Below are 20,998 nucleotides of genomic sequence, written 5' to 3'. Positions count from 1 at the left end.
TTATATTATGTTGCGCAGAGAGCCCACCACCATCAAATTAACTCCGGACGACGTGAAGGAGTTTTACCGCGAGCAAACGTACAACACGATCTCTGGGTCCTCGGAGCCCGCAGAGAACCAGAATCACGCCACAGAAACGCAGCAACGGTCGATCAAAGAGCGCATCTTGGGAGAGCGTGGGCGCAGCCAGTAACCATAGAGAGTGCTGCAGTCCAGTGGACCTGTTCCCAATACCCACCAGCCTGATGTGCGCCCCATTTTCAGTTCCCTGCTCTGCGGCAAGTTAGTGGCTATATACGGTGTTTGGTGTTTATATTTATTTACTCCCCAAATTCTTTTTTTTACTTTCGCGTCATGTCTGTAAGAAGATCCACCCGGCTTCAGGCCCATCCCGACCGGTCGCTGAACTACTCGGTCGACCTGTCGGACAGCGAAAGCGGGGCTAGCGAAAAGGAGAACGAGTACCAGCCAAACAAGCGTGCTGCGCGTAAAACAAACAAGACTGCTCGCGGCCCCAAGAGACGCAAGACCGTGCCAAACAACATCGACGAGCTCGAGAATTTTGAGGAAAACCCCATTTTTGAGACACTTAGCCACGCAGAAGTCGCCGTGGGCGAACTCGCCGCCTCATGGGTCGACCAGTTCGAGGAGGACAAATACGACGCGGTGAAGGATATGCTGAACTTCGTTCTGAGGGCGTGTGGGTGCGTGACGCTTGTGGCGAAGCACGACGTGGCGAGCGCAGACTCGTCGAAGGAAACAGTAGCCGAGATCCAGGCGGTGTTTGAGAAGCAGGGGTCCCACGAGTATCCTCTGGGTCTTGCTGGAAACTCCAAGAATGCCAACTGGAGAGACTTCAAAAAGCGGTGTCTGGAGTTCGTGGACCAGGTGTTGGTGACAGCGGGCGAACAGGGCATATTGTATGAGGACGACGAGCTCGTAGAGTTGCTGATCACGTGGCTGGGAGCTCTCACCACCTCGAACGCGCGACCTCTGCGGTATGCTGCGACGCTCCTGTGTCTGCAGATGGAAACGACGCTGTGCTCGCTTGTGGCGCAGACCGCCACAGCTGTTAACCGCGCGCAACGCCAGCTGACGAACGAACAACGCAACATCGACAACTTGCTCAAAAAGGCCCGTTCTGGAGCCAAGTTGGCCGCTGCCAAAGACCGTGCTGCGCAGATCGAGCAGAACTGCCAACTGTACAGCGAACACAAGACCTATCTGGAGACTTTTCTCCAGGACATCTTCAACACCACCTTTGCTCACCGATACAGAGACACCGATCCGCAGATCCGCCAGGAGTGCGTAAAACACCTGAGCCATTGGATCGACCTGTACCCCGAGTTTTTCTTTGAGAGCATATACATACGGTATCTGGGGTGGCTGATGACCGACCAGGACGTGGCGGTGCGGCACGAGGTGCTGCGGGTGGTGCTTCGCCTGTACCAGACGCAGTCGATGGTGGCAGCTCTGCGGCAGTTCACCAGCCACTTCAAAGACAAGCTCATCGAAATGGCTTTTTACGAGGCAGACACGCGGGTCCGCAGCAACTGTGTGCAGGTGCTGACGGAGGTCTCCAGGATGGGCTTCTTGGATCCAGAGGAGGTGGTCAAGGTTGCCAGCTTGATTTTTGTCGACGACGAGGACCTGATCTTCCAGAAGGGCAAGACCGCGTCGCGGCTGTTCAGGGACCTGGCCAGGTTCATTGCCACAGTTGAGGCGCAGTCGCTGGCCGAGTTCATGGAGTCCAACAGTGCGACGGTTGAGAAAGTGGCTGGCTCGCTTGAGCTCCGGATCAAAGATCTGCTCAAGTTCCACGGCCTGTCGCAGATGCTTGTGGAGGCGGAAACGTATTACAACTCGGCAGTGTCCACCAAACCGGCCAAGATGCGGTCCTACAACTCGCGCACGGCCAAACTCGTCCGTGTTTGTCAGAACCTGTTTGCTCTGCCGCGGTACCACGCCGACGGCGCTCTGGAGACGCTGTGTGGCTACGTTTTGTACGATTTCTCTGCGAACGCAGAAATCGCCAAGATCCAGCACAGCGTCGAGCTGTCCGGTGCGCAGACGTTTTTCGTGCTTGGTCTGATTTCCGCTGCGGCGACCATCTACTGCGAGGCGGACGCGAGCGAGTTCCACCAGCAGCTGTTCTCAAAAAAGCACGACGACCAGAACAACGACAGAATGCTGTATCTCGGCAAGCTGGTCGCACAGCTGGATTCGCTCTTCGACGTGTTCAAGAAAACGCATCTGGCAGTGTTTCTGGGCCTGTTCACGCAATTGGTTAAACACAGGGTGTGCGAGACGCTGGACCAGTCAGCTACGGAGACCAAGATCACGGCCCAGCTGCTGAAAACGTTCAGAGAGGACCAGCTGAGCTCGTACGCTTCAGAGTCCCCGGCATACTACAACTCGATCAATTTTCACTTTGCGCAGCTCTTTGAGCACATCAACACCGACTCGGTTGAGGTCTCGCTAAGAGTCGAGGAGGTGGTGCGGGAAATGGCCGAGGAGCTCAAGCTGGCGCTCCAGGACGCCGACTGGTTGCACGCTGGTAGCACGCTGGGCAAACTGATGCTGTTGCGTGGAACAGCCACCAAATCCCGACTTTTAAGCCAACTCATGCCGCTGATCGACGATATCTGCTCGGGCGCCGCGTCGCTGCCATTGGCGGACGAGTTGGACCAGCTGGTAGAGTCCAACCGGGCAACAGAGTATTTCTCGTGTCTGCTTTTTCTGGTGGCGGAAAACCTCGAGACGCTCGCCAACAAACTCAAGGTCGATCCGGACGCCGAGGTGCTCGACGAGCTGCACCGCCACCTGTTGCCGTTGGCGCCTGTCAAACGTGCTCTGCTGGAACTCGTGGCATCACGTGCGCAAAACATAGATTTTTGGTATGCCGTCTGCAGCATGTACCTGGACGTGTTCACCACGCTGAACCTGCTCAAGTACTACGTGGGCCCGCACAGAGACGTCCTCGACCACTTTTTCGACACAGAAATGTCTGTCGAGCCGCTTTCCAGCAGCCAGGAATGTTTGCTCCGGCTGTTTTTGATTTTGGAAGCACAGGTTGCTTCTGAAAAACAGGTCGAGCTGGAGCGCACAGAGCAAGAAGATGTCAATTTTGAAACTGCCCAGGTGGACGACTGCGAGCGCAGGTTGTGCACCTTTGTAGCCAAAATGATGCTGCTCGACAGGACAGTCGGTCTGGAGCCGTCCATTGTAAGCAGAGTGAAGCTGAATAGGGGAGTCCTGGGCAGTCTCTTCAATGAGGTTCTGGATTACGAGCAGGCAGAAATGAAAGTGGAGGAGGAGGAGGAGGCGCCAAAGGACCAACTGCCCGAGCAACAAGAGCCTCAAGAACAGTCCTCCGACCAATTCTTGCACACCAACACCTCGGTTCCAAACCTGCTGCCCGAACCGGTGCCCGACCTCGTTTTATAATCGCTAGCTACATAGTATAGTTTTCCGTGCTTGCACAGCTCGCATCGGTCTCATTAATCATATAATATATGCAGATAGGGTCTATTTATGCCTTTGCAGATACTCCTATTGGCTGGTCGTCCGGCGCAATATCGAACTCCTGGCGCGAAGACGGCGACTTGATCACCTTGTTGGTGGCCACCTTGGGCTTGTTGATCGCCTCGCCCCTCACAACTTTCTCCATCTCGTCTCTGGTCAGAGTCTCGTACTCCAAAAGCCCTTCGGCCAACCTTTTCAGCTCGACACGACGATCGTGGAGCAGTTTCCGGGTCCGCTCCTCGGACTCCAGCAGCAGTTTGCGTGTTTCCTGATCAGCCATGTCTCTGAGCTTCGGAGACCACGACTCCCATTGGTCAGAGAGTTTGACAGGCCCTATTTTGTCAGACATGCCGTACGACGTCACCATGGCTCTGGCCGTGCTTGTCGCCGACGACAGGTCGGAAGAACAGCCGCTCGTGACGTTGTTTGGGCCATAAAGCATCTCCTCGGCAATCTTGCCTCCCATGCACACATCCAGCCGAGCACAGCACTCATTTTTCGTGATATCGTGTTTGTCCATCTCGGGAAGCTGGAAAGTGACACCAAGAGCACGGCCTCTTGGCAGAATCGTCGCCTTGTACAGAGGCGTGGCGCCGTCGGTGAACATGGCCGCAATGGCGTGGCCGGCCTCATGGTACGCGGTATTTCTTCTCGTTTCCTCCGTCATGACCATGGTTTTTCTTTCTCCACCCATCAACACCTTGTCCTTGGCCCACTCGAGATGCGACATGTTGACGCTCAGCGCATTTTGGTGTGAAGCGTACAGAGCAGCCTGGTTCACGAGGTTCTTGAGCGCAGCACCAGACATTCCTGTCGTTGTTCTGGCAATCACAGACGGATCGACCTCCTTGGAAACGGCAATGTTCTTCAGATGGTGTTTGAGGATGGCAAGACGGCCTCTGACGTCCGGCAGGTCGACGTTCACCACCTTGTCGAATCTTCCCGGTCTCGTCAAAGCCTTGTCCAGGGAGTCTGGGAAGTTGGTGGCGCCAATGATGATGATTCCCTCGGTCTGAGAAAATCCGTCCAGCTCAACAAGCAGCTGGTTCAACGTCTGTTTGGCGTACGCCTGGTCTCTGCTCTTTCGCTTTCCTCCGATGGCGTCGAGCTCGTCGATGAAGACAATAGCTGGAGCTCTGGCACGAGCCTTGCTGAACAGCTCTCTGACTCTCTTGGCACCCACACCAACATACAATTCGTCAAATTCAGATCCAGACATGAAGAAGAACGGCACACCAGCCTCGCCGGCCGTGGCTCGCGCAAGAAGCGTTTTACCGGTACCAGGAGGGCCGGTGAGCAAAACGCCCTTTGGAAGCTGACCACCAAGACCGGTGAATTTGGATGGGTCCTTGAGGAATTCAACAACCTCCTCGAGCTCGGCTCTGGCCTCGTCGACACCACAGACATCGGAAAACTTCACGGTCGACTCGCTGACCTCGACGCTCTTGTCTTCGACGCTCGAGCCCTTGATGATCGACCCGTTCTCAACCAAGTAATTAAACAGCATATACGCACCGTACGATGTCAAACCAACAGGAATAAGCCATTTGATCCATTTGGAAATGGTGATTAAAGGCGACTCCGTCACAATGACGTGGATCGGATCGGTTCTCGTACCATAGCCAGACTGGCCAAAGCCAGCCCCGTAGCCACCAGAAGGTGCACCAGGATTGGCACTGAGCCCCAGAGAACGAGCCACAGCTTCAGCCTTTTGGTAGTCTCCCATCTTGTATAGGGCGTCGATATACAGCTGGGAACACTCTGGCGAGCTGGCAATACCAGGAGTCTCGTACCGTGAGACAACAATGTGGGGGTAGTTGGCGCTGATCAGCGCTTTGTAGAACGATGCTTGCACTGCCGGATTGGAGAGTTCACGATTGGCTGCCTGTTCCTGCGACGCGAGAGATGCGACAGAGTTGGAGGAAAACCTGACAGAGGAACGTTTCAGTGGGACATGCCTGAACGGGCGCGGCCAAAGCGGCCGCAACCACACTCTGGGTCTCGCAAACAACATGGTAAAGTTACGAGAGATGACTATTTTTCCACTTTTTTATTTTGTCACACTGGCCTTTCTTTTTGCCATCAGCGCAATTCCCGACACCCGTGCACCACAACACGAGAAAGTTGTCACCGAAATTTTCCTCGCCGTTTTAGATCGCTGCGAAAAGTGAAAAAGAAATAAAAAATACCTGGAACCTCGTAGAAATTAGGGGAGCCGAGCAATGGACTGGGGGTGTGCATCCTTACACCACTTCGGAACAGCAGGGAGCACGCACCAGCAGGGGGGCAGCGCCCGCAGGTCAGGATGCGCGCTCAGAGGACAACATGGCATACTTGCGTGGTTGCACGGCCTCAAGAACGCTTGAATCAAGTACTCCGCCCCCTGGGGGCACGAAAATATATTCCACCAATAATATCCTTGCAAATTGTCAAGGGTGAGAAAAAAAAAATCATTGTAACGCTAACGCTCCCAAACGGGACCAGCATACAAACATATATAAATAAGTAATTCCCAAATTTTACACCCATCCATTATTTATAACATATACTGAAAAATGCCAGCTCCATACGAAAAAGGTTCTGCTAAGAAGGGTGCTACCCTGTTCAAGACTAGATGTTTGCAGTGCCACACCGTTGAGGAGGGCGGACCACACAAGGTTGGACCAAATCTTCACGGTATCTTCGGCAGAAAGTCTGGTCAAGCCGAAGGCTACTCCTACACCGACGCCAACAAGAGAAAGGGTGTCGAATGGAACGAGCAGACCATGTCCGACTACCTGGAAAACCCAAAGAAATACATCCCTGGAACCAAGATGGCATTCGGTGGTTTGAAGAAGGCAAAGGACAGAAACGATCTGGTCACCTACCTGGTCGAAGCTTGTAAATAAATCATATGATCGATGTAATAAATTATAATAGAGATGCTCTAAGGGTTGCTTAGACGTATGTAGCCAATAGTAGTCCGATGAATAGCTCTTAGATGCTAGGCGTCGATCGACGCGTCGCAACAGTGTAGATCCGTACGGAGCAGTCGCTGCTTCCCGCCGCCAGCAGCAGCTCGTCCGCACTCTCCGGCTTCGGACACCAGCGCAGCCTCGTGACCTTGTCGTCCGGCACGTTTTTCTCCTCCAACTGCTGCACCAGCCCGAAATTGCCGTGTCTGTCCACCGTATAGGTCGAGATCTGTCCCTTTCCGAGCCCCACGGCCACCAGAGCCGACCCGTCGATCGTGTGGCTGTAGCAGTCCAGTGCCGTCACGGCCGCCGCGAGCTTCACGCTGCCCACCATCTCCACTTCTCCAGCAGGGTCCACCCGCCACAGCTTGACCGACTTATCTCGCGAACCTGTGGCGAAGTACGCCGCCTCGCCCTCGAACGGCAGCCAGCACACGTCCCAGATGATCCTGGAATGGGCCTTCTCGCGCCCTTCCACCAGCTCGTACCCAAACTCGCCATTTCGTCTCCACAGCGTGTATTTCCGGTCACGTGACACACTCACCAGGTAGCTACCATCTGGCGAGAAGCGCAGTCTGGTGATGGTGAGGTCGTGGCCCGCCAACGGCGGCGTCAACTGGAGCCAGGAGTCTGTTCTGAACAGCCTGATGACCGCGTGGGACGCCACGTTCGACCGGCACGCCGACGCTATCAGTTTTCCGTCTGGAGACACGTCCAGCGTGGTGATCTCGAAGCCGTGGCCGTACAGCTTCTCGATCTCTGGCCAGAGCGTGTGTCTTTGGAGAATGTCTTCTAAAGGCGGCGATTCCAGCTGCGCTAGCAGCTTAGCTGACAGGTTAGCTGTCTGGGCCCCGTTATCTGCCGTTTCGTCGTCGGAGGTTGGCTCCTGATTTTCTGTCTCTGTCTCTGCTTTATTGGAGAGGCCGAGCACCGGCAGCGACGCGCTGGGTGGCATGGCGTCGACGTCGCCAGAGGCAACACCACACAATCTTTGAAGCATGTCTGCGACGGCTTTAGGCTCATCGAATGAGCGCATAATCTTTTCGTCGCCGCCTGAGACGAACCGGGCGTTGGAGATCGGTTTGACGCAGATCATGTCGTAGCCGTGGATCTGCGGTCTCGCAAACTCGTGCCACGTGCCTGTTTGCAGCCATTTGGCATAGAGTCGCGTGGTTTGGTCGAGCGACGTGGCAAGAAGATACTCGCCGGAAGGAGACCAGCACACGTCTGTGACCTCTTTCATCGGGCCGGTCAGACACGGCTGCTGGTCGTACGGGTCGTCCGAGCCGTCTCTTCTGGCCCAGCATCTGAAAGAGCCTGTTTTGCCGTTCGTAAGAATAATTTCTGTGCCGTTTTCAAATAGCCAAAGCGCACTCCAGAAGCCTCCCGAAGCCCCCGTTGCCGTGGACGCGCCCTTGATGCTCATCTCTCCAAAACGCATCGACGACACCCACACACCGCTGCTTTCGTCCGGCTCCCAGATCATGATTGAGGTGTCTGCAGACGAGGACAGCAAAACGGTTTTCGACGGGTGCCACACGAGACTCGAGATCCAGTCGTCGTGGCCCATGATGATGGCATCAAAATTAATGGCGCACCTGGTTGCGTCGTCGATGTCGAAATAGTGCTGCTTGTTCATCAGCAGCCCAAGCTGGTTCGAGGTGTCGGCTTTGGAGATGGCATCGTTCAAGCACAGCTTCCACAGCCGGATGTATCTGTCCTGGGAGCCAGAAGCGACAAGAAACTGGCCAGGGCCCTGTTTTGTGACCGCAATCGCCTTGATCCAGTCCTCGTGGCCCGGGAGAGTGGCACAATGTTGCAACTGGCCGTTTGTAGTGAGCGAAAGTACATGGAACTGCGGCTTGGATCCTCCGACGAAAAGAACGTGCTTGCCCGGCTCCACGTCGACGAGCGCTAGTGAGAGCGGGAAAAATCCGGGCACCATGCTCTGCTCTGCCACCAGCCGCACGGCAGGCCCGTCCACAAACGTCCAGACCTTGATTTTGCCGTCTGCACCGCCAGTGACCAGATATCCCTTGGTCACGGCCAGGGCGGTGACACTGGCGTCGTGGGCCGGCAAATCGTGCACCACATCGAGCGTCGTGGTCTCGCTGCTCAACCTCCAGATCTTGACACTATGGTCCTCGGCTGCAGACACGATGAACGGCGATTCTGGCACCCATTTGACAGCGACGACGTGAGCCGTATGGGCCTTGGCTGTGGACAGCACGCCGCGGTGCGTCTCGCCAGGCCGCCACAGAGCGATCGCGTTCCTCGCGCCGTACGCAACAAGCCTGTGCACAGGGCTGTAGTCGCTGATTTGCAGCTCTCTGTTGCAGCCTACAAAGATGGTCATAGCACAGCCGTTGAGATGGAAAAAAAAATATGAGAATAATTGAAAAATAATGGAAAATTAATTGCAACAAAAATAATCCAGTGATTAGTTGCATAGTGCTGTGTAGCCCGTGATAGCGCAAATAAACCAAGTCTCGCGTGTGGCAGCCATGCAGAACAGACGACGTAAATCTCGTACGAGGCAAAAGGGACGGTATCTCTTCCACCCTTTTTAAACGCTACAACTCGCTCTCCTGTATTTTTTTTCCGTTTTCGTTTATGGGGAAGATAACGAGGTCGAGAAAGGGCTGTTTTACGTGCAAGCAGCGGCGCCGGAAGTGTGACGAGACAAAGCCCAGCTGTCTCAATTGCGTCAACTCCGGCCGCAAGTGCGCGGGGTACGGGCTGCGGCTGGTTTTCGACGTCGACGACAGCCGGAACGAGAAAAGCAAAGTCGGCACAGACGCCAAGGGCCAGCCCAAGTACGGGTTCCGGGGACGGCCGCGGATCAGCAACAGCGATCCCAAGCTGGCAGTGAAGAAAACCAGCTCTGGGCCGGAGACAGCGCAGCCGAAGCAGGAGGACCAGGCGTGGCCGCTGTCGCCGAACCTCCTTTTCGACGACGTCGTCTACGACGGGCTGGACTATCTCCTGTCGACGGCCGACGACCTGAGTCTGTTCAGCTCCGAGCAGGCGCACCAGCAGCAGCAGTACCACCTGCAGCAGCTGGAGCAGCAGCAGGACCAGCTGTTGCAGCAGATCAACGCGCCGCAGTTTGTGAGCGAGAGCGGCGCGTACCCGTTTTCGCTGGACAGCGAGCTGACCTCGAACCCCTCGGAAGACAACTACATCCTCAAACACTTCTTCGACAAGACGATCTTTCTGCTGGACGCGCAGCCGTCGGCGCCGTGGCCGGAGCTGATGCTGCGGTTCGGCAGCCTCGAGCTGGCCAAGTCGTGCTTCATGTCGCTGAGCTCGATCCATCTGTACGTGAACAACGGCAAGAACGAGTTCTACAAGAAGGGCATCCTGCACATCAACAACACGATGGAGTACCTGATCAAGTACGTGCGGACAAAGGACGCGGCGCGGCCGCCGCAGAGCGGGGACGACGGCGAGGGCGCGCCGCTGAACGTCGACAGCATCGTGACGAACCTGAAGAGCGAGACCGCAGACCGCAAGCAGGGCAATTTCTTCGTGATCCTGCTGCTGCTGTACGTGCACCTGCTGTTTGCGATTCTGGAGAGCGGCCGGTCTGCTCTGTCGCGGATCTTCCTCAAGCTGTTCAGCACGATTGCGCGGGACCAGCAGTTCAAGTCTGCGCTGAGCCGGATCGACCAGTCGCAGACACTGATCTGCATTCTGTCGTGGTTCGACACGATCTCGGCGCTGGTGTCGCCCGACTGCCGCGTGCCGTTCTGCAGCCCCGAGTGGTACGGCACGAAGCACGACGCGGTCTCGACCGCGCGCATGAACGGGTGTCCCGGCGAGATCTTCCAGGTGTTTGCCGACATCTGCCACCTGCGCCACCGCATGCACAGCCGCACCATCTCGAGCGACGAGGTGGCCGCCGTGCACGCCGAGCTGAAGCAGCGGCTGGTCAACTACCGCGACTACGTGCCGCTGGAGCTGGCGGACTCGTTTGCGTACGAGGAGCGGCTGAAGTCGGCGCAGTGCTGGGCGATCTCGGCGCTGATCAAGCTGCTCGAGATGTGCGAGCGCGGCCCGCACACGCAGGACGTGATCGAGAGCCTGACGCTCGAATTCATCCACACGTACGAGACGCTCGACACGGCGTCGCCGATCGTGACGCAGATGGTGTGGCCCGTGTTCAACATCGCGCTGCACTGCAGGAAAGAGAGCTCGCGGCGCAAGCTGCGGCAGTTTGCGCAGACGCTGTACAAGATCGTCAACATGGGCACGATCAAGACGGCGATGCAGCTGATCGACGAGGTGTACGAGACGGGGTGCAAGGTGGAGGAGATACTGCAGGCGAAGGAGTGGCTGGGGTCGGGCATCGACTTTCTGCCGTGCTAGCATTGGGTCGCATTTCTACCTATTAATACTACTTACAATTTCTGCATAGCAGCAATGTCAGTAGACTGGACGTAGTCGTCGAACTCCTCGATCTGGGCCTGGAGCTCGTCGATGGAGACCTTCTCGTCCTCGACGACACAGTTGATCTGGAGCTTCTTGATACCGAATCCGACAGGGACCCATTGGAAGCCACCCCAGGTCAGGCCGTCCTTCTCGATGCCCTTGACGGAGGCCAGCAGGGCGTCGAGGTCGGTCTCGTCGTCCCAAGGCTTGACGTCGATGGTGACAATCGACTTCGAGGCTGGCTTAGGGCCCTTGGCAGCCTTCTTGGCAGCGTACTCGGCGAGTCTCTGTTGCTTCAGCTTCTCGGCCTCCTCGTCGACCTCGTCGTCGTCGGAGCCGAAAAGATCGACGTCGTCGTCGTCCTCGGCGGCTGGAGCAGCGGCGGCTGGAGCCTTGGCCGCTGGCAGGGAGTCAAAGTCCTCGACGAACGAGGCAATGTGGTTGAACCATCTGCTGAAGTCTGGGTAGGCCGACTGGAAAGCCTTGTAGGCAGCAACGTCGGCTTGGGTGGCGGAAGTACTGCGCTGTTAGTATTCGTAAGATTTCCCTCAGTCGCCCGCCCGTAGACGGATCTTGTTTGTCACTCATGCGGCGGGTCTTGAGGCCGCCTCATAAACATGGACCAAAGAATGTAGTTCATCAGTGGAAATTTACTTACCCTTCGATGTAGGACTTGTCGGCCAGGAACTTGTTGAGCTCGGCAACGGTCTCGATCTTGGAAAAGTCGGAGAAAGACATGATGATTTGGGAGGAAGCTTTTTCGATGAAATAAAAAAATTTACTTCGGCACGCGTGCACGACAAATTCGGGGTTACCCGGACAGAGCGCTGCCCCGGCCAGGACGGCCGTCGCGGCCTGGCGCTGCGACGACAGCGCTTTGGGGCGCCGCCAGCTGCGTGTCGCGTGTCGCACAGCCTCCGCTGCTGTTTTCACCCCGTTTTTATATTCTTGCCCAGGCCACGCTGATTCGCCATTCTTGCAGGGTATTTTATTACTTTATTTTTATTTCTCTACTCCATGGACAGGCCTATTTATCCCCAGGCGCTGTCGACGTCGCTCGTTGCGCGGCTGAAAAACACGCCGAACCCGCTCTTCATTGCGTCGCTGCCTGCCAGAGGCTCCAAGAGAGCAGCCTCCACCCGTGTCAACTATGCCGAGGACTTCGACATGGAGCTCGAGGACGACCAGGACCAGGACTACGACGAGGACGGGGCCCTGGTGTCCCGGTCAAATGCCAACGGGCCGGGCGCGAACATGGCGTTTCTACAGGGAAAAGACGCTCCGAGAGAAAAGTACAAGACAGTGTTCAGCGAAGCTGAGAACCTGGCCAACTGCTCTGTCCCTGAGCAATTGGTGCCGATCAAACTGAACATCGAGACGAGCGGGACGCGCGTGAACGACATGTTCATGTGGAACCTCAACGAGTCGCTAATCACGCCCGAGCTGTTTGCCACTATCATGTGTCAGGAGCTGGACCTGCCGAAATATAGCGAGGCGACGATCGCGGGCCAGATCCGCGACCAGCTGGACTCGTACCGCGCGGTAGCGACGACGCCGATGCCGCAGCTGTCGCAGGAAAAGGAGCTGCACGCGATTCTGGACATCTCGATCAGCCTCGACAACACGCTCTACGAGGACAAGATCGAGTGGGATATCCTGAACAGCGCCATCACGCCGGAGGAGTTTGCGCGCACGGTGGTGGCAGACATGGGTCTGCGCCGCGAGTTCCAGAACGCGATAGCGATCTCGCTGCACGACGCGATTTTGAAGCTCAAGAAGGAGTTCCTGGAGAATCCGCAGCAGATCTTGTTCAACAACGAGAGTCTGCCGCTGCTCAACAAGGTGTACCAGCCGCCGGCGCCGGACACGGGCAACGGCTCGCCCGGCGTGGTCTCGCTCGAGCTGCAGGGCATGCGGTTCGACAGCAAGAAGTACGGAGCAGACTTCAGTCCTCGCGTGGAAACCCTTACACCGTGGGAGATCGAGAAGCGCGAGATCGAGAGAGAGCGCAATATCCGGCGTCTCAAGAGAGAGACGATGCGCGTGAGCGGGATAGGGAGCGCTATGATGGCTCCTGCGCCGGCGAACGACAGAAACGCCAACTCGAAGCGCAAGTACGACGAATTGGAAGGAACGTGGAAATTCGACAAATAGATAGATTATGTAATGGTCAAGAAAGGTGTTTTTTAAATTTCATGTCGATTACCGATGGCGCGGTGCTGAAGCGCGCGCGGCGGTACGTGGCGGCGAATCGCCGGCTCGTCGCTGTTGTTGTTGTGCTGCTGTACTGGGTCGTCCAAAACGTCTGGACCTGGAGCCCCGGGGCGCGCGATTTGGCACAAGTGGACGCCAAGATCGAAGCCGAGCTGAGCTCGAATCTGCACACTTTTGGAGCGCATCTGCGCCACATGAACCGGCTGCCGGCAGAGTCGGCGACGCTGCGCGAGAAGCTCACTTTCTACTTCCCGTACTACCGCGAAAAGCCCGTTCCGAACCAGATCTGGCAGACGTGGAAGGTCGATCTCGACGACGACGACTTCCCCAAGCAGTACCGGCGGTTCCAGAAGACGTGGGTTCAGAAAAACCCAGACTACGTGTACCATTTGATCCCGGACGCTGTGATTGAGGATTTCGTGGCGAGTCTGTACGCAAACGTGCCGGAGGTAGTGAGGGCGTACCAGCTGCTTCCCAAAAATATCATGAAGGCGGACTTTTTCCGGTATCTGGTGATTTACGCGCGCGGCGGCACCTACTCGGACATGGACACGGTGTGTTTGAAGCCGATCAAGGACTGGGCCACGTTTGACCGCGCTCTCGTCCACGCTGCCGACGTCAACGCGGATCTATCTGGGATAGATCCGGACGCCAGGACCACGCCTGTGGGGCTGGTTATCGGCATCGAGGCCGATCCGGACAGGCCCGACTGGCACGAGTGGTTTTCGCGCAGACTGCAGTTCTGCCAGTGGACGATCCAGGCGAAGCCGGGGCACCCGCTGCTGCGCGAGCTGATCATCCGGATCGTGGAGGAGACGTTCCGCAAACAGCACATGGGCGTGCTGAAGAGAGTGGAGGGCAAGGACTCGGGCGCAGACATCATGCAGTGGACGGGGCCGGGCATATTTACAGACACTCTGTTCGACTACCTGAACAACGTGGCGAGCGACGGCAAGCTGGGCGACGGGTATGGCGTGGGGTCTTTGTACTGGCGTAAGCACGGCAAGTACAGGCTGAAAAAGACGGAAATCAACAAGAACAACGAGCCGTTGCACTCGGAGGACCAGCTGATCAACTGGCGGTCGCTGACCAACATGGACAAGCCAAAGATCATCGGGGACGTGATGGTGCTGCCGATCACGAGCTTCAGCCCGAATGTGGGGCACATGGGATCAAAGAGCAGCTCAGATAGACTGGCATTTGTGGAGCATTTATTTTCTGGCAGCTGGAAGCCAAAAAATAAATAGAGAAATTAAATAATTAGCTGCATTATATACAATTGCCATGAGCAGGCACGAGTCGTATTTAAAATTGCTGAAGAAGGACCTGCCCGCGTTCAATGTTGGCTATGGCGACGACATCAAAGACAGGATAGCCACGCAGCAGGAGCTGGAGCTGATGGCGAAGGTAGACCATCTGGTGCTCAACTACCTGATATACGAGGGCTACATCAATGCGGCGCGCGACCTGGCCAAGGAACTCGGGTTTGACTTTATTTCAGACGCACTCGAAAAAGATGTTTCCTGGCAGCCCAGTGAGACGCCCGAGCTGGGCCCGGACGACGATTTCGACGTAGAGGCGTTTTTCTCTGCAAACGAGATCCAGAAAAACATACACGACTCGTACGAACAGCTGATCGGCCGCTACGACGACGAGCCGGGCCACGACCTCGCGTTCTACAAACGGCTCAGTTTCGGGCTCTCGTCGATCAAGTCCAGAAACGAGATCAAGCTGCACATTCTGAACGGACACATAGAGGAGGCGGTGGTGCTCATCAACAGGAGTTTCCCCAGTCTGTTCGAGAAAAACCAGTTCATATACTTTAAGCTGCTGCATCTGAACCTGATCGAGATCATCCGGACCCAGTTTGCCGGCCCTCCCGAGAAAACTCTCGACGAAAAGCAGTTTCTGGACCGCGTGCTGCACTTCATCTCCAGCAAGCTCTCGACGCTGAAAATCCTGCAGAACAAGGACTTTGTGCAGGAACTGGAGCTGACGATGGCGCTGCTGTGCTTCGGAAAACGGCTGCGACAGCCAGACATGGAGGGCGTGCCGGTGAAGCTGAAGAGCCTGCTGGACCTGAAGGTGCGGAGCAAGGTGGCCGACCTGGTGAACAAGTCGATTCTGCTCAACGTGAACAACTGCGACCTCGACGCGCTCAGCCAGGAAAACCAGTGGTATCTCACGAAAATCGGCGACAAGAAAAACGGAGCTGAGCCGGCTGCGGCTGAAGCACTGGACTCGCGGTTCGAGCAGGTGGAAAACTCCAAGCTGCGGCAGCTGGTGTCTGTTGCGTCGTGGCTGTGCGAGGTGAACGACGAGGACTTTGCGGGCCTGATAAAGGAGATGCTGGATAAATAGGGAATATTCGGTAGGAAGGAAAAAAATGACAAGAAAGGTAAAATATTGGGGAGTTGGAGTGATCGATCTGCGGTTGTCAGTGAAAAAAAAGTCAAGAAAATAGAAAAAAATTATCTAAAAAGCACAAATCTTGCCATGACCGACAAAATAGACAAGCACTCGCTCGAGTACGTGGTACGAAGCGGGATAGCAGGTGGGGTGGCAGGAATCTCTGCCAAGACGCTCATAGCGCCTCTGGACAGGGTGAAGATCCTGTTCCAAACAAACAACCCGCACTATCGCCATCTCGCAGGATCGTTCCGGGGCATGCTCAAGGCCATACAGCTAATCTACCAGAACGACGGGTTTATGGGGTTGTACCAAGGCCACTCGGCCACGCTGCTGCGGATATTCCCCTACGCAGCAATAAAGTTTGTCTGTTACGAACAGATCCGCACGGTTCTCATTCCGCGGGACGAATATGAGACGGCTGGAAGACGGCTTCTGGCGGGATCGTTTGCGGGCGTGCTCAGCGTGGCGTTCACGTACCCGCTGGACCTTGTTCGTGTGAGATTGGCGTTTGAGACGTCCCACAGCATGATCCAGCACGGACGAGGAAAGATATGGCACATCCTAAAGACCATCTACTACGAGCACCCGCGCTACAGTTTCACCACGGGTGGTTACGTGGCGAACAAACCGCCACTTTTGCGCTTGCTGCACCGCATTGTGGACCGCAACGTGCACGTTTTCCAGGCCATGACGAATTTTTATAGAGGATTCGTGCCGACCATCATAGGCATGGTCCCGTACGCGGGGGTTAGCTTCTACTCGCACGACATGATCCACGATCTGTTCCGCCTGCCGCACATCGCGCCCTACACGGTCATCGACGACGACGCGGCGCTGGAAACCACGAAAGTCCGGTCCGAGTCGTCTTTCGACACGCGCAAGCCGCTCAAGACGTGGGCCCAGCTGCTCGCGGGCGGCGGCGCGGGAATGCTGGCGCAGGCGGCAGCGTACCCGTTCGAGGTGATTCGGAGACGGATGCAGGTCGGTGGCGTGGCGAATCTGGGAGGCCAGTTCTTCTCCATCGGCCACACGATAGTGATGATTTATGCGGAGCGTGGATTCAAAGGTTTTTACGTGGGGCTTGGAATCGGGTTCCTCAAAATAGTGCCGATGTTCGCGTGCAGCTTCTACGTTTACGAAAGATGCAAGCACTTTCTTCGGATATGACTTATAGACTAGACAATAGAAACGTAACAGATTATGCGGTTCTGGCAGCCTGCGCTTGCTCGATCTCGGCGCCGCTGATCCTGCTCTTGTCGCACATGGAGCGGAAAATCCCGCCCGCGTGGTACAGCTCGATCGGCGTGCCAAACTCCGCCACGCGGCCCTTGTCCATGACAAGGATCTTGTCGTAGTTGACGATCGTCTTGAGCCGGTGCGCAATGCACAGGATCGTGCAGTGCGAGAACTCGCGGACGATCGTCGCCTGCACGCGGGCGTCGGTCTCATAGTCGACGCTCGACGTGGCCTCGTCCAAAATTAGCACCTTGCAGTCCCGGACAATGGCTCTCGTCAGCGCGAGCATCTGGCGCTGGCCCAGCGAGAAGTTCGCGCCGTTCTCCTCCACCACGCTGTCCAGGTGGAACTTGTGCAGGTCCGGTCCCGTCTGCCGCTTGACTTCGGGCAACTCGTCGGGCAAGATGCAGCCCGACTTTGCAAGCGCATCGTAGAGCACGTCGTCAGACTGCTGCGAGAAAGGGTCCAGGTTCAGGCGGATCGTGCCTCGGAACAGCACGGGGTCCTGCGGGATGATCGACAGCCGCGAGCGCAGCTCGTGCAGGCCGATGTCGAGGATGTTGATGCCGTCGATCTCGATCGATCCCTCGGGCTCACTCAGCCGGTACAACGCCGTCATGATTGTAGACTTGCCCGCGCCCGTGCGGCCGCAGATGCCGATTTTCTCTGCCGCAGCGATCTCGAGGTTGAGGTCCTGGAGCACGAGCGGCAGGTTTGGACGGTACCGCATATTTACGTGGGAGAACTTGATCTGGCCGTGCTCGGGCCAAGATGGGGGAGGCTTCTTCGCCGGGTCCGCGCTTTCTGCGGGGGCCTCCTGCGGCAGGTCAATCGCGTACTCGCCGATCCGCTCGACGCTGCTGAGATTTTGCTCCAGCTGGCCCAGGGACCGCGACGTGCTGATCAGCTGCATGCTGACGCTGACGAGGTACGAGATAATCAGTCCCGAGCTGGCGGCGCTGATCTTGAATGCGCGCCCCACGCAGAGCATCGAAATGAGCAAGTTCAAACCGGCCGCACACCCATGCAACGACACGGCGAGCCACCGTTGCAGCGAGTTGGCCAAGAAGTACGACTCGTTCATTCTGTTGATCAGCGTGATGTTCTTGTCCAAAAACTTGCCCGTCAGGTTGTACAGCTTGATAGTCTCGTTGCCCTGCAGCACCTCGTCGAAGTTGGCATAGACGATCGACCGCTGCACGCCCTCGATCCGCTTCACCTCGCGCGCGGACGCCTGGTAGAACGAAAAGAGCATCGACACCGCCAGGAAAATGAACGGCACGCACACGGCAAAGTACGGCATGTAGATGATGCACATGATGTAGATGCCCACCATGTTGGAGAAGCCAAAGAGAATGAGTCGGAACTGTTCCGAGATCTCGTTGTCCAGCACGTCGGTGTCCTTGGTGAACCTGTTGAGAATACGGCCCATCGGCGTGGTGTCGAAGAAGGACATTGGCGCACGTAGCACGCGCTCGAGCGCGCGGATGTTGAGCTGCTCGGACGCGTGGTTCGTCACGTACACGATGCTGCAGAATTGCCACGCCGTACACACCGCGTACAGCAGCGCAAACATCACGTACAGCCCGATGTAAAAACCGTCCGAGCGGCCGGGGAATTTCCTCGTCGACCAGAACGACAGCCACACGTTCTGGAACAGCATGCAGAACGTGGAGCACGCCATGCTGGCGAGGATCATCGGGAACATGCCCGCGATGCCCAACCGGCCGCAGCCGGACCGGAAATACGACAGCACGATGTGCATCGGGATGGCGTCCTTTTCGCGGTGCTCCTGCTCGATCAGGCGGCCTCGGTCTTTCTCGTACTCGCGCTGCGTCGTTTGCTTTTGCACCAGCTTGAGTTCCTCGTCCTCCTCGTCCTCGGCCACGTCTTCGGCCACTTCCTGCTCGCCCTGCTTGGTTCCTTCCTGCTGGAACTCCATCAGGCTAGCAAAGTGCTCATTTTTCGCCAGCAGCCGCTCCGGCGTGTCCAGGTCGATAGAGCCGTCCGGGTTCACGAACATGATGCGGTCGGCAGTCTGGATCAGCGACAGCTGGTGCGTGGCGAGCACCCGCGTTCGGCCGCGCAGCAGCCCGAGAATGCAGTCGTCCATGATGTGGCGCCCCACTTTGGCGTCCACCGCGCTCAGCACGTCGTCCAGCAGCAGAATGTTGAAGTCCCTGCTCAGCACCGAGTACACGGCGCGCGCAAGGTTGATGCGCGCCTTCTGCCCGCCCGACAGGTTCACCCCGCGCTCGCCGATCTCCGTGAGGTCGCCCGCAGGCAGCATCTCGAAGTCGCTCTCGAGCCCGCAGCTCCGCACAATTTCCGCGTACAGCTGCTTGTCCGGCTCGCAGCCGAAAATGATGTTGTTGCGCACAGTGGCGTTCTGGATCCACGGCTGGGCACATAGCAGCAGCTGCCCGGCCACCGTGACAGAGCCCGTCACCCGAGGCATCAGCCCGCTCAGGGCGCACAGCAGCGACGACTTGCCCGAGCCAATTGGGCCCGTCACCACGACAAACTCGCCGTGCGCGAGCGAGAAGGTGAGCGGGCCCAGAGAAGGCCGCAGCGACACCGCGCGCTTTTCTGCCAGGGCCGTCTCCTTGTCGCACCCGTCCGGCGTGAGACGGTCGTCCCACGAAAACGACGCGTCGACCACTCTCACCGCCTCGGCCGCTTTCTCCACGCAAATATAGTTTTTGTCGGGCACTTCCTCCGCGGAAAGCAGGTACGCCTGCACCCGCTTGCACGCAATGTACGCGTCCGCAGTGGAGCTCAAAGCCAGCGGCATCAGCGCAATGTGGCCGACCAAGATGTTGAACAGCGCCAGCGACGAGAAAACATTGGCCGCGTTCCGCAAACTGCCCCCATCGTAGCCGTACATAGACAGAAATCCGATCATCGACGATATACTCGGCAGAGAAATGGCCACCGCAGTGACCAGGTTCCGCAGAAACTGGATGCGCAGCATGTACGACATCTCCCTGCTTCTAATCGCCGACACCAGCTTCAAATACGCCGACTCCCACGAGTAGAACTTGATAATCTTCATGCTGTTGAGCACCTCCTTCACAGTCTTGACACGGGCGTCGGTGTGGACGTTGATGCCGCGGCGCAGCCGCATGAGCGGCCGCGTGCTGTACACGACGCCGCACATGGCCAGAATCAGAAACCCAACGCCGCCGATCGCCGGCCCGCCCATGTAAACGGACAGCAGCACCAGGGTGATGGCCAGTCCGATCGGGAACGTGAGAATATAGGCAAAGAAGTTGGCCGATAGGTCGATCCGGGAGAGGTCTGTGCCGAGCAGCGACGTGATGGCCGACGGCGTGAACCGCGCGCGCGAGCGTCTGTCGAGCCGGAACGACTTGTCCAGCAGCACTTTTGTGAGCAGAGCCTTGACCTCGCACCCCACGAACGCCGAGTCGTGAAAATAGTGGGCCATGCAGAGGCCCATGGTTAGCACGAGCCCGGAGATTCCAAGCGAGTAGCCATAACCGCTGCTATTGACTGGGACCCCGGACGCCTTTCGGTGGACGTAACTGATCAGGGCGCGCAGCAGCAGCGGGTTGAGGCCCATGGCTACGTCTCCGCAGACTTTGTAGAGCACGCTCAGGCTGTACTCCCACCTAAAGGTCTCGAACAGCGACGCGAGCACCAGCAGCGACGAGTACGAGAAGTCGGGGTCTGTCATAAGCTCCCTGCGTGCTTGTGGGGTGTCCGGGATGCCCTTTTGCTTGAGATACTTCTGTTCAGCCTTGCGTTTGCGGGCGGTGAATTTCGCGAGAAAAGTCTTGGCACGCACATCCACGTCCAGGTTGGACCCGCGGCGAATGGCAAACAGGTCCTGGGGCTCGAGCGTTCTTCTGTAGCCGACTCGCAGTATCGGGAGGACCCACGAGAACAGGATGTTGTTGAAAAAGTTGGTGTTTCTGAACGGGAACTGGCGCCGCTCTTCGTCTGACGGGATCGGGGGCACCGACTTGTTCCACAGCAGGAACGAGTACATCCGCCTTGCGGGCGTCTGTTTGTCAAGAGGATCTTCCATGGTACTGAAAAGTGGAAGAAAGAGTGAGTGAAATTTGTTGCAAAGCCGGCCAAACCCGAATACGGTATATTTCCGAGCAAGATTGCATATTTGCAATCTAGTTTCTTATCAGATTGTATAATTTGGCAGCAATTGCGACAGAGTATCCGCTCAAAAAAGATATGGCGAGCGT

The 20,998-nt window shown here is 57.0% G+C and overlaps 11 protein-coding genes across 11 annotated transcripts; 7 read left to right on the top strand and 4 right to left on the bottom strand.

Moving 5' to 3' along the window:
* Positions 1-7: 7 nt before the first annotated feature.
* Positions 8-3,447, top strand: KL911_002070 (uncharacterized protein; the record flags this gene model as incomplete). The annotated part of the gene is made up of 2 exons (XM_043197099.1): positions 8-189; positions 432-3,447. 2 exons carry the CDS (start codon positions 8-10, stop codon positions 3,445-3,447), a joined length of 3,198 nt encoding a protein of 1,065 aa, XP_043055075.1.
* Positions 3,448-3,532: 85 nt separating this feature from the next.
* KL911_002069 (uncharacterized protein) lies at positions 3,533-5,539 on the bottom strand (the record flags this gene model as incomplete). Its single annotated transcript, XM_043197097.1, has 1 exon — positions 3,533-5,539. One exon carries the CDS (start codon positions 5,537-5,539, stop codon positions 3,533-3,535), a length of 2,007 nt encoding a protein of 668 aa, XP_043055074.1.
* Positions 5,540-6,080: 541 nt separating this feature from the next.
* KL911_002068 (uncharacterized protein) lies at positions 6,081-6,413 on the top strand (the record flags this gene model as incomplete). The annotated part of the gene is made up of 1 exon (XM_043197096.1): positions 6,081-6,413. One exon carries the CDS (start codon positions 6,081-6,083, stop codon positions 6,411-6,413), a length of 333 nt encoding a protein of 110 aa, XP_043055073.1.
* An 88-nt stretch (positions 6,414-6,501) lies between these two features.
* Positions 6,502-8,835, bottom strand: KL911_002067 (uncharacterized protein; the record flags this gene model as incomplete). The annotated part of the gene is made up of 1 exon (XM_043197095.1): positions 6,502-8,835. The coding sequence occupies one exon, from the start codon at positions 8,833-8,835 to the stop codon at positions 6,502-6,504; it is 2,334 nt and encodes a 777-aa protein (XP_043055072.1).
* Positions 8,836-8,983: 148 nt separating this feature from the next.
* Positions 8,984-10,876, top strand: KL911_002066 (uncharacterized protein; the record flags this gene model as incomplete). The annotated part of the gene is made up of 2 exons (XM_043197094.1): positions 8,984-9,008; positions 9,162-10,876. 2 exons carry the CDS (start codon positions 8,984-8,986, stop codon positions 10,874-10,876), a joined length of 1,740 nt encoding a protein of 579 aa, XP_043055071.1.
* A 6-nt stretch (positions 10,877-10,882) lies between these two features.
* KL911_002065 (uncharacterized protein) lies at positions 10,883-11,651 on the bottom strand (the record flags this gene model as incomplete). The annotated part of the gene is made up of 2 exons (XM_043197093.1): positions 10,883-11,432; positions 11,572-11,651. 2 exons carry the CDS (start codon positions 11,649-11,651, stop codon positions 10,883-10,885), a joined length of 630 nt encoding a protein of 209 aa, XP_043055070.1.
* A 279-nt stretch (positions 11,652-11,930) lies between these two features.
* KL911_002064 (uncharacterized protein) lies at positions 11,931-13,067 on the top strand (the record flags this gene model as incomplete). Its single annotated transcript, XM_043197092.1, has 1 exon — positions 11,931-13,067. The coding sequence occupies one exon, from the start codon at positions 11,931-11,933 to the stop codon at positions 13,065-13,067; it is 1,137 nt and encodes a 378-aa protein (XP_043055069.1).
* A 41-nt stretch (positions 13,068-13,108) lies between these two features.
* KL911_002063 (uncharacterized protein) lies at positions 13,109-14,374 on the top strand (the record flags this gene model as incomplete). The annotated part of the gene is made up of 1 exon (XM_043197091.1): positions 13,109-14,374. One exon carries the CDS (start codon positions 13,109-13,111, stop codon positions 14,372-14,374), a length of 1,266 nt encoding a protein of 421 aa, XP_043055068.1.
* A 37-nt stretch (positions 14,375-14,411) lies between these two features.
* Positions 14,412-15,488, top strand: KL911_002062 (uncharacterized protein; the record flags this gene model as incomplete). Its single annotated transcript, XM_043197090.1, has 1 exon — positions 14,412-15,488. One exon carries the CDS (start codon positions 14,412-14,414, stop codon positions 15,486-15,488), a length of 1,077 nt encoding a protein of 358 aa, XP_043055067.1.
* A 135-nt stretch (positions 15,489-15,623) lies between these two features.
* KL911_002061 (uncharacterized protein) lies at positions 15,624-16,706 on the top strand (the record flags this gene model as incomplete). The annotated part of the gene is made up of 1 exon (XM_043197089.1): positions 15,624-16,706. One exon carries the CDS (start codon positions 15,624-15,626, stop codon positions 16,704-16,706), a length of 1,083 nt encoding a protein of 360 aa, XP_043055066.1.
* Positions 16,707-16,737: 31 nt separating this feature from the next.
* KL911_002060 (uncharacterized protein) lies at positions 16,738-20,826 on the bottom strand (the record flags this gene model as incomplete). The annotated part of the gene is made up of 1 exon (XM_043197088.1): positions 16,738-20,826. One exon carries the CDS (start codon positions 20,824-20,826, stop codon positions 16,738-16,740), a length of 4,089 nt encoding a protein of 1,362 aa, XP_043055065.1.
* Positions 20,827-20,998: the final 172 nt, after the last annotated feature.

This window comes from Ogataea haglerorum (assembly GCF_019207285.1).
Source record: "Ogataea haglerorum isolate 81-453-3 chromosome Unknown 81-453-3_NODE_5_length_632335_cov_97.011461, whole genome shotgun sequence".
In the NCBI taxonomy this organism is placed as follows: domain Eukaryota; kingdom Fungi; phylum Ascomycota; class Pichiomycetes; order Pichiales; family Pichiaceae; genus Ogataea; species Ogataea haglerorum.
This window is presented reverse-complemented; position numbering and strand designations above follow the sequence as displayed.